The sequence below is a fragment of the Saccoglossus kowalevskii genome, chromosome 8, assembly GCF_978046115.1.
Source record: "Saccoglossus kowalevskii chromosome 8, keSacKowa6.1, whole genome shotgun sequence".
In the NCBI taxonomy this organism is placed as follows: domain Eukaryota; kingdom Metazoa; phylum Hemichordata; class Enteropneusta; family Harrimaniidae; genus Saccoglossus; species Saccoglossus kowalevskii.
The window spans coordinates 20,132,835-20,148,694 of NC_140648.1; the positions used below are offsets into that span (position 1 = coordinate 20,132,835).

General features: G+C 33.0%; 1 protein-coding gene across 1 annotated transcript; it reads right to left on the reverse strand.

Moving 5' to 3' along the window:
- Positions 1 to 79: 79 nt before the first annotated feature.
- LOC146739380 (ATP-binding cassette sub-family C member 5-like) lies at positions 80 to 7,665 on the reverse strand. Its single transcript, XM_085502744.1, has 8 exons — positions 7,613 to 7,665; positions 6,406 to 6,558; positions 6,094 to 6,241; positions 4,173 to 4,403; positions 3,810 to 3,983; positions 2,138 to 2,285; positions 1,844 to 1,992; positions 80 to 277 (listed from the first exon to the last, which is right to left on the reverse strand). Exons 1-8 carry the CDS (start codon positions 7,663 to 7,665, stop codon positions 80 to 82), a joined length of 1,254 nt encoding a protein of 417 aa, XP_085358870.1.
- Positions 7,666 to 15,860: the final 8,195 nt, after the last annotated feature.

Consider the following 15,860-nt stretch of genomic DNA (forward strand, 5'->3'; position numbering starts at 1 on the left):
TATGTTTTGTTGAGAATTATTCTGTAAAGAAATTGCGGAAATGATTGCATATATTCGTAAAATGGGCGCTGCTGCTGCCTCAACGATGGTCTACGAACGAATGATTTCCATTTCCTGTATCGGGTTGGTCGTATAGACGTTTCGAAAGTACAAAAAATGTAAAACTCACTTTCATTCTTTCAGCTGCAATAACAGACTCAGTAATATATTTTACTGATAGTGGGATTACTGCCGACATTGTTCCTGTCATAGCAAAGAGAGCAATTACTCCATATGCCTTACAATAGAAATATAAATAGAACATTGGTTTAAATATTATTTTCATAATAATGCCACTATTTCAACATTATTGCAAGTTGATGTGCATGTGCTGGCAAAGTAAAAGTAAGTGTTATATTACAGGTGACTATAATCAAAATTTCGAAATATGTATTGATGTTATTAAAGGCACCAAACTAAAACGATGTTGCATAATTGACATTATGGCTTACTAACACAAAATACGGAAATCTTCAAAAGTTGTTTTTGGATAAAATATCTCTGCTGTGTGGTTTTGTGGAATCAGTTTTTTTATGCTGTGTCCGATGTCGGGAGTCTGGATGTCAGTCTGGATGTGGCCGATTTCTTCTCAAAAACCGTTTGACTTGATTTGATTTTTGTTGAATGTGTAGAAGTCGATCCGCTAAAAAGTTCGCAAATTTGCTACCAAAAACTATAAAAAATACTTAAATAATGACTTTTACTACAACAATATTTGGTCTACTGTTATCAATGACATCACGTACATACATTTGGTTCACATGCCATTGCAGTATTGTTTAGGATCAACAACTTACATGTTTGAGGTAGACACTATAAACATATATTACAGGACTTTTATGAATAGATTGTTTACTAATTGTATTTAGTAGTGGCTACTTTGCAAAGCTTTAACCGAGAGACACATCCCTGGTAAAGACGTTATTGTGGCAACAACCACAGCAATTGGCTGATCGCATGTTTACTCTGCCACACCTTAGCGATTCATGAAGATTTGCAGGAGAAGGAAAGACGTTGGCGGCGAGGCGTTATCTTAGCTGACCGTGCAGATGAATAAAGCTTGACTATCTGTTATGAACTAATGTGTATTCCTTTGAGTCGAATCTGGTATCTCTAGGTGTAAGTGTTATCAGCCAAACGAGACAAAACTTCCTGAACACAACGCTAGTGTTCACAACACTACAGTGCTGATATTAAATAGTGCAGTGTATTGGGTTGACCTATCAGTGTTGTTTTTTTAACAACATTTTCAATCCCATATTGTTGACAAATATATTTAATGAATATTTTTATCATTCTTGGTACAAAATAGTATTTTTGACTTCTTCCTAAAAACTAGCATCACAATTGCTTGATACTTGATATGTAAGTATAAATGCTATTCTAGGCTTTTTCTTGAAACCAAACTGCTCAATTGCAATTGAGAGGGGCAAGGGGGTAGCTGGTACAGGTTACAGGAAATAAAAAAGGCACTTTACGTTTTTACAGGAAATAAAATAAAAGTTTCTACACTTTACAGATTGTTATGTTTTTTATTCATTTAAATTACATTATTACTGGTCTATAAAAAAACATTATGGTATTGACCCAAACATGAAATAAGTTAATACTTCTTATTTATAGAATTAATTCAATTTTCAAAATGTGTTTGGGTGTTACACGTGTACTATAATATTTTATTTTATTCAGTTCATCGTGGTAATCAATCACAGTAACATGTCAAATGTCGTTTCCCCATTTATGTTACGTAACTATTCCAAATTTCTTTATTTTTATTTTCTAAGATTGCGTTTTTGAAACTTACCGTGGCTGCTGTAAGCTCATTTCCTGTCATAACCGACACCAAAAAAGTTAGGAAAACTGCCAACACTTGCACAATGGAATTGATAAATACATTAGCAGAATATAAATAACCAGCTTTTTCCAGAAAGGACTTTTCAGTGCTTCGAATTTCTGAAGAGAATGTACACACTCATTACATTCAAGTTAGGAAACACATGATTTAATTATAATTGTTTGAACAATGTAAACTACTTAGCATTCCAGCAAGACTATTTCCGTCTCCCTGTTAATAAACCTGCCACTTACTAGAACCCACCTTGAATTTTCTTGGTTAATAGATATTCCCATGCATACATTTTGATCAATCCAATACTGAGAATCATTTCATTAGTCATGCGAACCCTTCTGTCTGTCATCGTCACTGTATTTATTCTAAACTTGGTGATTAGCTTCCCAGAAAGGACCTTATGACAAAAAATCAAACACGTGCAACTGGCATCAAATTTACGTTTACTGAATAAAAGAAAAGGGGGAGCAGGTAGTTATGTAAAACAATCAATGGGAATACACATATACAAATGAAAGGTTACGAATTCAATTTTGGCCCCAAAGAACAATAAATGCAGTAGTGATCATGATGATCAGCATTATTTAGTAAACATATTTGAGCAAATGTGAATAGCAAATTAAGACTTCTAGAGGTTCCGGAACCCTACACTCTCAACAGACCCAAGGAATATCCTACACCCTGCTTTATTTTTACATTGTATGCCAGAACGATCACATCATGTCACTCATCTTATTGGCAGTATATACCTCAAGAGCCCCACTCTCATAAATGGCATATACGTTAAAATACCCATGACTCTCCTCTTTGTTGTAGAGCATTAGAACCTTGAGATGCACGATGATTATGGTTATGTTAATTATCCCTACCATGACTGATTTGGTAGTCATGCGGGAGACAAATGTATGCCTTATTATGATGCCTTATTGTAATTTCCGCACTCCTAGAAATTGAACATCTGACATCAGAATAAACAGCCTGTAGCCAGTGGTCAAAACTAAGTTTTTACATGAAAACAATGTTGAACGATGAGTGTTAAATTCAATATTATCGATCTAATGAAACTGTATTGAGTGATCAAATCATTGAAGGCGTTGTCAAAACTGATTGGCTACTTTCTGTCACTTAAAAATATGAACAAGTTTAATACTGGAAATGTTTGTTAGCAACATTAGCGGCCATTAGGTTCGAATAGATCGTCTTGATAGGCCAAAAAAACTTCCAAAAACACATGTCCCTTCACAGTTAACTAATTCCCCCCTGTGACATTCCACGGTAGAATGCCAAGGGGTACCTTAACCGCTAATAAGCACTTGCCTCAATGTGTATGTACTAACAACAATGCAACACACATGTTCTACCATCAAACTTATAGGAAAAGAAATTTCTGGTGAAGATGCTCTCCAGCATCATGAGAATAGTGGTGGTCATGAAATGTACTGTGTTTCCCCCCAAATAGCACATGTCAGTCATAAATGTTTTGGAATGCGTTTAAGTATGCCTTTAAGAAGCGTTCCCCATGTGCCGTACCAAAAGGTATACATAACTCATATATAGTAATATGGGGGTCACGCCGTGATTCTTCTTAGTAGCATAATATGTGAAAATATAGTGAGTATTCAGCTTTCCCTCGGGTATGTTGAGTGTTGGCCATTCAAAATGGTGGAGTTCAATGGCAGACTGAAGTTGCTTTAAATTCAGTTTAGTGGCCTTCCCAGCTGCTGTATATTCAAGAATATCACTACTACGTAGGTCTGGCATAAATCAGTGCATATTAATAATAAATCAATAGTCACCTGGAACATTTAGTGTAAGTTAGTAAGTATGATATGCACGGAAAGAACCGATTTATAATGAACAGTTACCGGCATAATTGAACAAAATAACATGTACATCACATACCAGTCTATTGGAAACTTACTTGTAGTGGCCATGAGAGAAAGATGATTAATCCACCAATCAAGGCAGCGGGTCCAAGTAATATATAACTGTATATAACCATGGCTATTCCCCGTGTTGGTCCTGTGACCGCAATGACACCCAGAGTTATCGCATCAAATATACGTTGCGTATCATTAGCACATAGATTGATGATCTGCAGATTATAAACATTTATCCCAATTAATTTTCCAATTAATTCACCGAATTCCACCCAAAAAATGCAAACAAGCTTTGCAACGGAAAAAAACAAGATTATTATTGTTCAAACTGTGTGTTACTATTATTGTTGGATAACATGAGGTACAATAACAAGGCATGTCACTTTAATAACATGGATACCAACCTCTCCTATTGTCTGGTCTTGTAAATTCCTGAGACGCAACACTTTCTTATATATTGCAACCAGAATGGCACTTCGAAGTCTCATCCCAATTATGTAGGAATTATTATAATTTAATGAATTAACTGCAGAGCGCACAGCTTCCAGTGCGAGCATTGTAAAACACAGACCTAATGCATATGGAAGATTCGTCTCAATCCCCTCTATGTACTGCAATATATGGAATATAGTCACCTGCAATAACAAAAATAAAGATTATCATCAGAGAGAGTACTTTTATTTTGAAGAAATGGTATGATTGTTATTCAAATGGTTGTATTTATTATGATACCAGAACAGCCAACCTTAGATTTGTTAGATTAAATGGTTGTAATCCATTAATGAACACCAATATCCCGTAATATTGTTATCACAATGACATCACGTACGCACATTTAGGATCAATGATTTGCATATAACTATAAACATATATTACATGAATTGGGTGAATAGATTGTTTACTAATTGTATTTAGTAGTGGCAACTTCGCAATGCTTTACCCGTTAGAATCACGTGATAGTGCCAACGGCTGCAGCGATTGGCTTATCACATGTTTACTGAGCCACGGCTTGGAGTTTTGAAAGAAGTGTGCAGCGAGGCGTTACCTCAGCTGACGGTATGAATAAACTAATAATGAACTAATATGTATTCCTTTGGATCGAATTACACATATTACATGTATCTCTACGTGTAATTGTTATCAGCCAAGCGTGACAAAGTTTCCTAAACACCACATTGTTCACAACACTATGCTGCATATAATACGATGTTGTATTCAAATAAAGGAATATAAGAGAGAGTGATTAAAAGCACAGAAATTATGGGGTAATAAATGTTTAATAATAAAATTGACTAAGAATAAAATAGAGCATTGTCATTTTTAAGACATGCTTTGATTGCGGGTTTTCACCAAGTATGCACGGTTATAATTCCAAAAGGTGATTTTGTTCTGCTGTGAGTAGTAAGTACATTTTGTTTTGGCAAAACAACCCTTCTTCATGATTGAATGTCACAGTTTATATAAACAAATGAAATTATTCCTGTGTTAATTACACAAACGGACCTTGAATTGTATACACACATGGACAGCTATCACATATTCTTTTCTCGCCGCTAGTTCGATCCGTTCTTTTTTCTAGTATTCACGACAAATATACCCGCAATGACACGCTTAAAAAGAAGAATAATCGTTCTTAACGCATATGCACGCCTGTTAATTTTGCAGATGAAAGAATCCTAATAGGTTTGTTGTTCGATCAACACAAATATGGACAATATATATTGGATATTGTCGACTTACTCGCAGTCATTGCACACCTGCCTCTGCTTACGGATAACTGCACATGGTATCAACTAGGCCAATGGGAACACATCGTTGCAGCACATACATTCTAATACCATGCTTCTTATTGGATATTATTATATATCTTTTAATGCCATAAGTTACAGCGTGCCGTAAGTCGGGGGTATTTCCATCCTATCATATATGGTAATGCGAATTCCAAATATGGAATGATTACGCGCGTAAGCGTTCTCTAATAAAAACAAACAAACATGGCTGCCACCAGGGTTTGACCGGACTCCACATAAAGAAGTTCGCTGATTCTGTTCTAAACTTTTTTGAATTTCGGCATTTCCATGATGTATCCTTGGAAGGAAAAGATGTATAATAATAATAAGGTTATTACGAGGGCACCTTAAAGTATGCACTCAGACAGTACGCGTCGGTCGATACTCCAACTTCACTGTCTTCTTTCATACTTTGAGTTATCCTGGTAATAACCTCAAATTATTACAATAAAACCATGATATATAGAAGTGTTTGAAGAGATGCAATGTTACGTCTATATAATTATGTTTCCAATAAAATAATTACAATACTCACTGTAAGGCAGAACAACGTTGCATTAAATATCAGCATAGAAACAATACTGATGGAAATGTGAAACTTGATAAATCTGATAAACACAGCAAAAAGGGACGATTTTTCTCTTCCACGCTTTTCAAGCTCATCTATCCATAGTCGTTCAAATCTGAGACAAAAGTAATTAAAAAGATAAATCAAATTGCAATCGTTGTAACACTATATCATTATCATATCATTCACATCGTTAGATATGCTAGCATGTAGTACAATATGTGTACAATATCAACTATACATTTTCTGCAGTGCTGTCATCATATAACTAATATATACCTCAGTGCATTATATTCTGCTGAATCAGCTTTTCCGCACTGCCAAAGGTCATTTGCAATCAGCCCTGTCTTAAATGACTTTTTGATCAACGGAGATAACCATGTAATATATATAAATGATAATAAACCAACATCGCCTAGTGGCAGAGTTTCGCTGAAAGAGTAAAAATCATAAATTATACTATTTTGGTTTTGCTCCATGAAATTAATCCTGTACACATACCACGTGTATATATATAATAATGCCCAGCTCAAATATATATGAAACTGTCGAAATATGATATCAAATCTTTCAATAACGCATTGAGTAAGAATGTGGTACCGATGACATTTAGGAAAATATATATTCGCATTTCTTAGTGTCCACCAATGCATCACTGGTATAAATATTATAAACAATGATGTAGCAGTTGTTTAAAAAAAATGCCATGTATATAGGTTTTAGGATATGCTTGTGAATATTGAGCACAATGCATGTTTCAACTGGTCATTGTCAATTTAGATAAAATATGACAATTTCAGTCTATAATCTTAATTAACATAATCTGATCTGTCAAGATTAATTGATAATTCAAGTCTGTTTCTATGAAGTTGGTAAGTAAAACCATATATTTAGTACAGATAAGACATTTTTTTAATGTTTAAGGCTGTCACAGGTATTCTTGTTCAGAATGTCCACCAATTATCAGGTCAATCTGATCCAATTATAAACTTACTGAAAAACACATATTATTGCAATTAGCTAACGCTTGCCTTCTTACAATCTTCTTTGCATTTAGTGTAGATCCTGTTATATGTCATCTGCTATTATAGTCGAGTAATTATATGACAAAGATAAACTCAACTACCATTCGTTTTAGGGATGGTCAGGTGGATAGTGATCCTTTTTTTGCTTGACGACTTAATAACTGCATTGATTGTTAAGTTGATCAGTTCGGTCAGTTGATTTACATCCTTTATCCTTTTGATCAATTAGTTGTTTCGTTGGTATGTATTCGTTTTGGATGACCCAATACGTCCATGTATTATTATACATTGATAGAATTTACCGTTCCGTCAAAAGCCGTACCTTTGTTTACATTGGACGCAAAAGCGCCATAGAACGATGAAAATATAAGCCCATCGCACACTCAAATGTTTGCACAGCGGAAAACGTTTTTCGTTTTTATTAGATGCTATAATTTCTCATATCATAATTGAATGGTTACCGTTGTACGTCCTTTACTTCACTCCCTTTGTTGTGATCTGGAATAGTCTCCATGTTTTCTTCCATTGAAATATCCTATTAACAAATCATAATTCATTCATATTACATGTAGCGAATATTATCAGCATAGATCAGTTAGTTATAGTTAATAACATACATAACCATTATGTTGCACCCATCTACAAGGTTATGGCATATTTATTATCTTGAAATGAATTTTGAACCAATATGTCGCAATTTGTATATGTGAGTTTGTATTACGTTGCCCAAGATAATGCACATGCCATTTCGAATTATGGAAATTCATTTTTTTATTATATAAAATGTTATTCGAAAATCTTCAAGTAAGGTGTCCATGTCTTAAATATTATAATTAGTTATGCGAATTATTACTTTAGAGAAATTGTAATGTTAGAAGGTGTCACCAATGCTAGTTTTTGGCTTATACCCATGCTAAATACATTAAGTCCAGATGACACTGAAACTCAAACTTAACCCATTATGCAAATTAGGGCGAATTCAAAATGACGTCATAGAGTGTCATTCTGGTAAACTACCAAACCTTAAAAAGTATAACAGCTAAACATCTAACATTTTCCACAAATGATAAACTGGCATACAAATCATATTTATTATTTATTACTGAAACAAGCTTGTGGTGGCATGTTTATGTAGTATATTTTACAAAAAACTAAACACAGGTCATCAAAGTTTGTTTTAAAAACTACGTCTAACACACCTATGGGGTGAGATCAGTGCCAAAAACATTTCTCTTAGCATTTTACTATTATGTTCACATTTTTATTTTATTATACCATTATTTTTTTCATTTTTTTAGCATTTTTACATTATGTCATCATTATGTTCACATTTTTATATTATTTATCATTATGTTCACATATTATTTTTTAACTGTGTTAGCATGTTTACATTATTTCATCATTGTGTTCCCATTTTTATATTATTTTATCACTATGTTCAAATTGTTATCGTTATAATTATGTTTTCATTTTTCTTTATTTCATCATTATCTTCACATTTTTATAATATTTTATCATTATGTTCACATTTTTATAATATTTTATCATTATGTTCACATTTTTATAATATTTTATCATTATGTTCACATTCTTATAATATTTTATCATTATGTTCACATTGTTTTTTCATTTTGTTTAGATTAGCCTAGGCGCGAGTACAAGCGTAGTTGGTTTTAAACTATATACGCGTTTGTGGCATAAATATACTAGTATCACGTTTTTATTATCTGTAATTAGCGAAACGAACCAGTTACAGATTAAAAAATGTTATTTTCGACAAATGGTTTATGTTGTTATATATACGACGGAAAAGGGGAATGTACTGGTCAAGTTTCGTCCGATAATTGTAAATATTGTACGTGTAAATATTGGTTATAAATTGCAAACCATCGTTGCATAGAAATAAATACTTATAATGATTTAACATAAACTAAGAACAACATCAATAATTGATGTATGATAACAAAACTAATTCCTTCATTTAATTTTAACCTTAAATCAATAATATTTATCATAGGCGTACATTTACTCCAGCAAAGACGAATGGCCTAATAACAAAAATTACAGAGAACACCCAAGACTAGATAATTCAGTAAATTGGCATTATCATTACTAAACTACTGATGTAATTACTATTTTACAATACAGTGGCAATGTGCGGCTCAAAAGCAATTAAAGGTCTTGAGGCACCAATCGACAATGTTAAAATTACCACAACCCTAAAAATAATTGGCGTCAGTACGACAACTCGTATGCAATACAGCTTCTAAATCTGACATTGAAGGTTCAGACAGATTGGCAGTGAAACCATAAGAGAGTGTTTTATCTATTTTACAAAAATAAGAAAATGTTTTCGACTTAACCAGCCACTCATCCTCGTCACATATTGTTCCCTATCTATGAAAGAAACACACATTTGACCATATCACGGACCCTTGTATTCGGGTCTACACATGAGCTGTCTGCAGTACTTTTGATTGATGGTCAATTGGAATATGTTATAATTTAGTCAAGAGAATCTATCTATATAGTATAATCACGGTTTTTAGTAACCGTGGTATAATACAGTAGACATGTACAGCTACACCCTGTCTGATAATGAACACAATATTATATATCTGTTATAAAAACATTGAGTTTTTTGCTTGTCTCTCATCTTATACCCCGAACTACCTATGAAGCACAATGCTAACCGAACAAATGATAGTACCATCATTTTATACAGCTGCTATTATAATAACGGATGATCGTCTCTGTCAACTCGTAGACTTCAACACATCGGTACTGAGTTATATTTGATCATACCATGAATGACATATAAAGAGTGAGCTGGCGCTGCATATCTAGCATTGAGTAGTATTCACAACATGTTTAAATGTGCGATGCTGCCTGCTATGTTTTTGTTAGTCTTGACCATTATAGATATCCCAGGTGTGATCGTCAAGGTAATTTAAATCGCATATGGCTTGAACTAAAAATCAAACTGATATGAATTTCATTTTGGTCAATATATTTGTCTATCCGACTATTGTGCCGCCCTTAAATATTTCGCCTTAATGTGTGCCAGCTGGAAAAAAAATACACAATCAACTCAAACCCAACATTGGTAGAGTATTTTGGGAATGTGTTAGTTATGGTTACAAACTCAAGAGTAGTGTACCTCGATTAATATATTAATACCCGATACAAATATATCGATATATGCGTATATTGGTTTCCGTGTGTGTAGATGAATGTCTATATTTGTGTATCTTACTAAAATATTCTAAAAATTTCAAATCACATGCTCGGGTTTATTAAACGTAATTGTCACAATATAAAGAATGTTGACACCTTAAAGGTTATTTATTTTTCCTATACTCGTAACAGGCTTGAATATTGTAGCGTTATATGGAATGGTATCAAACTGGTGTCAAATACATGGAAAGAGTCAAGTGTATTTTTTTATAAATTTGTATATTTGTATATAGTTGGCTTGGACGTGGGCACACAATATGAAATTATGTGCAGCACGCAGAAATTATTTTGATATGGTTTTTATGTGACTTAGGGTCGTACAGTTGTAAATTATATTCTTTATCAGTTTACATATGTCCCTTTTTATTCTACCAATTGGACGCATTGAAGTCACTAAGAATGGTGTTTTAAGTAGTTTGCCTAGGTTTTTTAATAACAACATAAACTGCGAAATTTTTAATCTGGGATTGTCTAATTTGAATCAGAAGCTTAAGTCTATTATTTTTTAATTTTAATTTAGTTTACTGTTGTATTGTAATTAACAAATTTGTCTACTAACACACCACCTGTTATTGGCCTTATATGGCTGTTGTGGTTGTATTAAATAAATAAATTTCATTTCAATTACATTTAAAATATGGAAGCTTATTTATTTGGGTTATACCACGAACTATTTTTTTTAGATTTAAATAGTAAGCATGAAAGCTTTGAAAAATTCAAATGCTTGTGTTTATTTTTATCTATTATCCCTAACTAACTTGTGCTGGTAAATATCGCAAGGCATTGATACGATATAATAAACCTAGTTTTTTTGAGTGAATTCGTGACTATTAGATTGCTTTCATTATATTTTTTCTATTTCTATCGGGTTATGTTATATAGATTTAGATTTTTTAGTGCAGCAATTTTCTTTATAGACATCTAATATTAATATCAACTATCATAAAACTAATAAAAAAATTGTGTGCACTAATTGCGTGTAAATTGCGACAGAGACAGCTGTTGTATATCAACAAATATTGCAATTATTAGAGACTACTGTCACAATCCAATGTAGGCGTACATCAAATCCTCCAGGTTGATGTCATAGAGCCTACCTCAAAAATGGTGACTATAAAGATCGACGCGATATTGCTGAGGTTGGACACATTATATATATAATGGTCACATTATAGTGTCCATCTTCATGAAGTTGATATGACATTTGGTACGACACTGTAACAAAAAACACTTGCCTTAAATACGAATATTAAATCAGAGTTTCTGGTGGTGTTAGTCTTCTAGCGTAGTCACGGGTATTTTGTAATCATGGCTTTATTCCCATGATGCTATGCAACTTACATCTTCTTATCACTGAGGGCAGTAAAATGGTAGATGAAATCGCAATTTTAGGCGAAAATAAAAATTGTTGCACCAATTTGGAAAATTGAATCATAATTGTGAGCAAATACGTTGCTCATTACCTACAACATTTCATTGTATATTGTCACACAGTACATTACCCACCACTTTATATAATATATACCACTATTATCTACTAGAATAGTCCTTGACGCATGAAATTATCATGTTCACAAAATGATTAGATAATAGTATGCGATTACTCAGACAAAACGAATATAGATATTTAGATAATGCAATATTGTCCGCAGCATACACGGAAACCTTACCCACTAGGTGACTGTTTATTACGATGGGATTATTGAAACATCACGAACGCAGAACAATTTACATAAAACAAAAAAACTATTGTATTGTAATTATCATTATTTAACACTGACTAACTTTTTAAAAACATCTATTACTAATTCAACTTCAAATGAACTAAAACCTCAATTCACGCCTCTAGTACTTTCCAGACAATCATGAATAACTTGTTTAGACGTTTATTTCCTAACTCTGGATGGTGTCAAATGAACATTTTTTTGAACATGTATGAACTAGTGTATCTGACATCAAATGTTTCTGATTATCCTAATAAATATTACACTCAGGCCAAGTTCTAATTTGATGTGGATCAGTCATTCATTCATTAACACATATCCTAAAAGGATTACGTGTTATATTTAGTGTTTTTAGTACAATGCTAGTTTACTAAACATTTTGCAGCAAACATCTAAATGATGTTAAACATGAAAAAGACCAATACTAATAGAGCTTCTTCATAGGCTCCTTTAAGGTAGCGGGACTATTATTTGCTTACTTGTTTTCATCTTCTAATTGTGACCAAATGACTACAAATAGACCCAGGAAAGTATATATTTTTAGAATCGCCAGACTTCAACCTTTGCAAAGGTGTGTTTGCCATGCCCGTATCTGCATTCTATGACCCGTTACTTAATCAAAGGTGAAAAATTACTTTTTCTGTAAAAAAAATAATTACGCATTTATGCTGGCGATAAGAAGTATTTTTTTCACTTTTCCTAGTTGTTCAATAGTCTGGTAAATGGAATGTGTCTGGTCAGTTTTATGCAAGCAACGCGTTTTAAAAAATAGTGTGCTGAATTTCAATTACTGTTTTAGTCGCATTGCTCCCAACTCAAACCACAACTCGTTGGTAAATAATCGATGAAATAGTTTGTCTGGACACATTCAAGTTCCTCTCACTGTCACCTTAAAGCTGTGAAAATGTGGTGTTAATCCGACGACAATAAGTATACGTTATTTTTTGTTAAAGACCTTGTATTTTGAAAAAAACATAAACTCCTAGAAAACGTCCATGAAGTAACAGCAAAGATTTTCAAGCTTGTTTATCGGCACAATCAATTTGTTTTCCCATCAAGGTCTGCTTTAACATGTGTAGGGACATCCAAATGTGTAAGGCTATTGGAAACCAAAAAAATAAAGGAATGGGATAGCTATAATTGGATAAATTCGGCATATGAAAACACCAAAATCAATGATTTTTTTTCAGTGGCTGTGTGACCTTGTGTCTGACACATTCACATGCAAATGGCTAATCTGTGAAACAAACAGGGGCGGAGACAAACCACTCAAATGTTTGGAAACGCTCATTGTGTGTCACATAGCTACTGATAACACATCCTAACATTGCTTTGTCACAGATTAAACCTGTGTTATTGATTCTGGAAAACACTACTGAGGCTGCCTTGCTTCCCTTCAGAAAATCTACATTTTAACCAACTTACATGACATTCTATGTTATGTTGACTTTATCACATGAAAGTTTATAGTGCATTTCATTAATTAATAAATAAATGTGAAAATCGTAATTTTCAGCACAAATAATAGTCTCGCTACCTTAATTATGAAAGATAGTTATTTATTGCCCTTATTATGCCACACATTTCAATATCGATCAACATTCTTACCTCGTCCCAGTGCACTTCGATGTACCATTTTGGCAATGACAGCTATTCATCACATGTGATTTGATTTAGACCAAGATGTCGCTACTACAGTTTTCTTGAATCTTTCTACAAGACCGAGTTCTTGGTCCTCTCTGAACATGTGTGCTTCAAATTCGTGCCTCTGATCCGAATGTAGTTGATTTGAAACTTTATCCAAGAAACCTTTTTGCAATAGATTTTTTGTTCTGGTAGTGGTTACGATTCCAATTACTATGTGAAAGATTGGTAAACAAATAAAACTCGCTGTAATCCCGCTCAGTTATCAAATGATTCTAGTAAATCTAAAGCACCTTGTGCTAGCGATGCTTCCACTGTGCATTGCTGTAATAGTTCTTGTCGCCATCTGGTTTGTCTCAAGCTTGTAACTTTCCAATCTCACTATATGATAACTAAATAAACACCTAACTAGTAAAGTATACGTTCAATTGCATGAGTAATCTTCTCAACCCTAAGTGGATTAACCAGTTTGTTATTTGTACAGACACCATATACTTACTGGTATGTTGTACTGATGTATTTTATTTTTTGAATTGTGGGGATCGTACAGAGAGTAAAGTATATGTTGGAGAATACCTGCTATATAGATAGTCAGACCAATAAAGGCCCTATGTGGAATGTTAGTCCAGCAACCATGAATGTGCGTTTCCAGTTGAAATGAGTGTTTTAGATATTTATTTAGAATAGTGCTTCAATTTTATTGTTTAACAAGCACATGTGAGAATATAAATTAATAAAAACGTAACTCAGACACATAACAAATCAACAAACATAGTTGAACTTTGGTGACCTTGTCCTTTGTTATATAATATCATTCCTTTATCATAGTTTGTGTCAATATGAATATGCATTGTCATAATTAATTTTGAATACAAACAAGTTTTGGGATTGAAACAACAGTTGGAAAGCAGTCTACTAAATATGCTTGATAGATGTAAATATCTTACAAAAGCATTGGTGCCTAATTTGTTTAATTATTTTAAGGGACATAATTTCCAGCTTTATTCAAAGTAATTCAGAAATTGTAGTATAAAAACAAATGCCTCATCTCAGAAAATTGATAATGGTAACAGAAAATCTTAGCTGGCTTTATTATTTTGTACAGGTGTCTGTCAAAAATTAATGATTCACTGAGACAAATACGAACTGCCTTATTATATTCATTGTGTGATTACTGTATTATTAGAAAAGTTAAAAAAAACTCTATAAATAACTATCATGTTGCAAATCAACTTAAATAGTTAGTTGGTCTCCAGTGGAAAGAGAAGTCAACAGTATTGTTGCCTCCTAAGAATCTACATCTCCAAACACTGCAATCTTTGTTTTTGGAGTGCGTTTTTAAATTAGTACTATAAAAGCTCTATCATTCTTTTCTAATAGCTGAAACAAATTCCAGTGAATTTTGATTTTCATTTGTCGAATGAACTATTTGTCATATACAGAACACATATTTGTGAGTACAATTTTCTTTTCAAAATATGGATGCAACATTTGTTATGTATTGTCTTTGATTTCATAACTTTGAACTAAACAGATTTTCTATTGTCTTTAGATCTTGAGTTTGGCACCCAATTCATATTATTATATTGATTTTCAGATAATTTGTTTTCTGTAAAGATTTTATTGGTAGGTTTGCAAATGTGTATCAGACTGTGCAATCTCTCCATGAGTTGGTTTTGAAACCCAGTCTAGTTTTGGGAGATTTGGGAGATACATCACTAAAGATATTATTACAAGATAAATGATTTGCTTCATTGAACACATAGAACACTGCATATTCAGTGACTTTTGAATTTGTATCACCAGTGATTAGTCAAGTAGAAAAAGTCAGCATTTTTATCAGATTTTCTCATATTTTGCATGATATTTTCATACAGGACATTTGTCGTTCATACTAATATAAGGGAAGAATTAGGTGACGAACTTTGACAAATTTTAGAATAGAATTACTAAAGTTATTGTGCATACAATAACAATTATTAACGACGACGACGACAATGACAACGTCGGACAGACATTTTTCCATTAATATACCTTTCCCTTTCATCTTTGATGATACGGGCAAAATAAAAACGAATTTAGTTTATGTAATATGTTGGTACAT

Coding starts and splice junctions, on each gene's coding strand:
- LOC146739380 (XM_085502744.1), bottom strand. CDS start 7,665: ATGGAGACTATTCCAGATCACAACAAAGGGAGTGAAGTAAAGGACGTA. Junction 6,559..7,612: donor GAAGTAAAGGACGTACAACG/GTAACCATTCAA, acceptor TTACTCTTTCAG/CGAAACTCTGCCACTAGGCG. Junction 6,242..6,405: donor GCAGAATATAATGCACTGAG/GTATATATTAGT, acceptor CTTTTGTCTCAG/ATTTGAACGACTATGGATAG.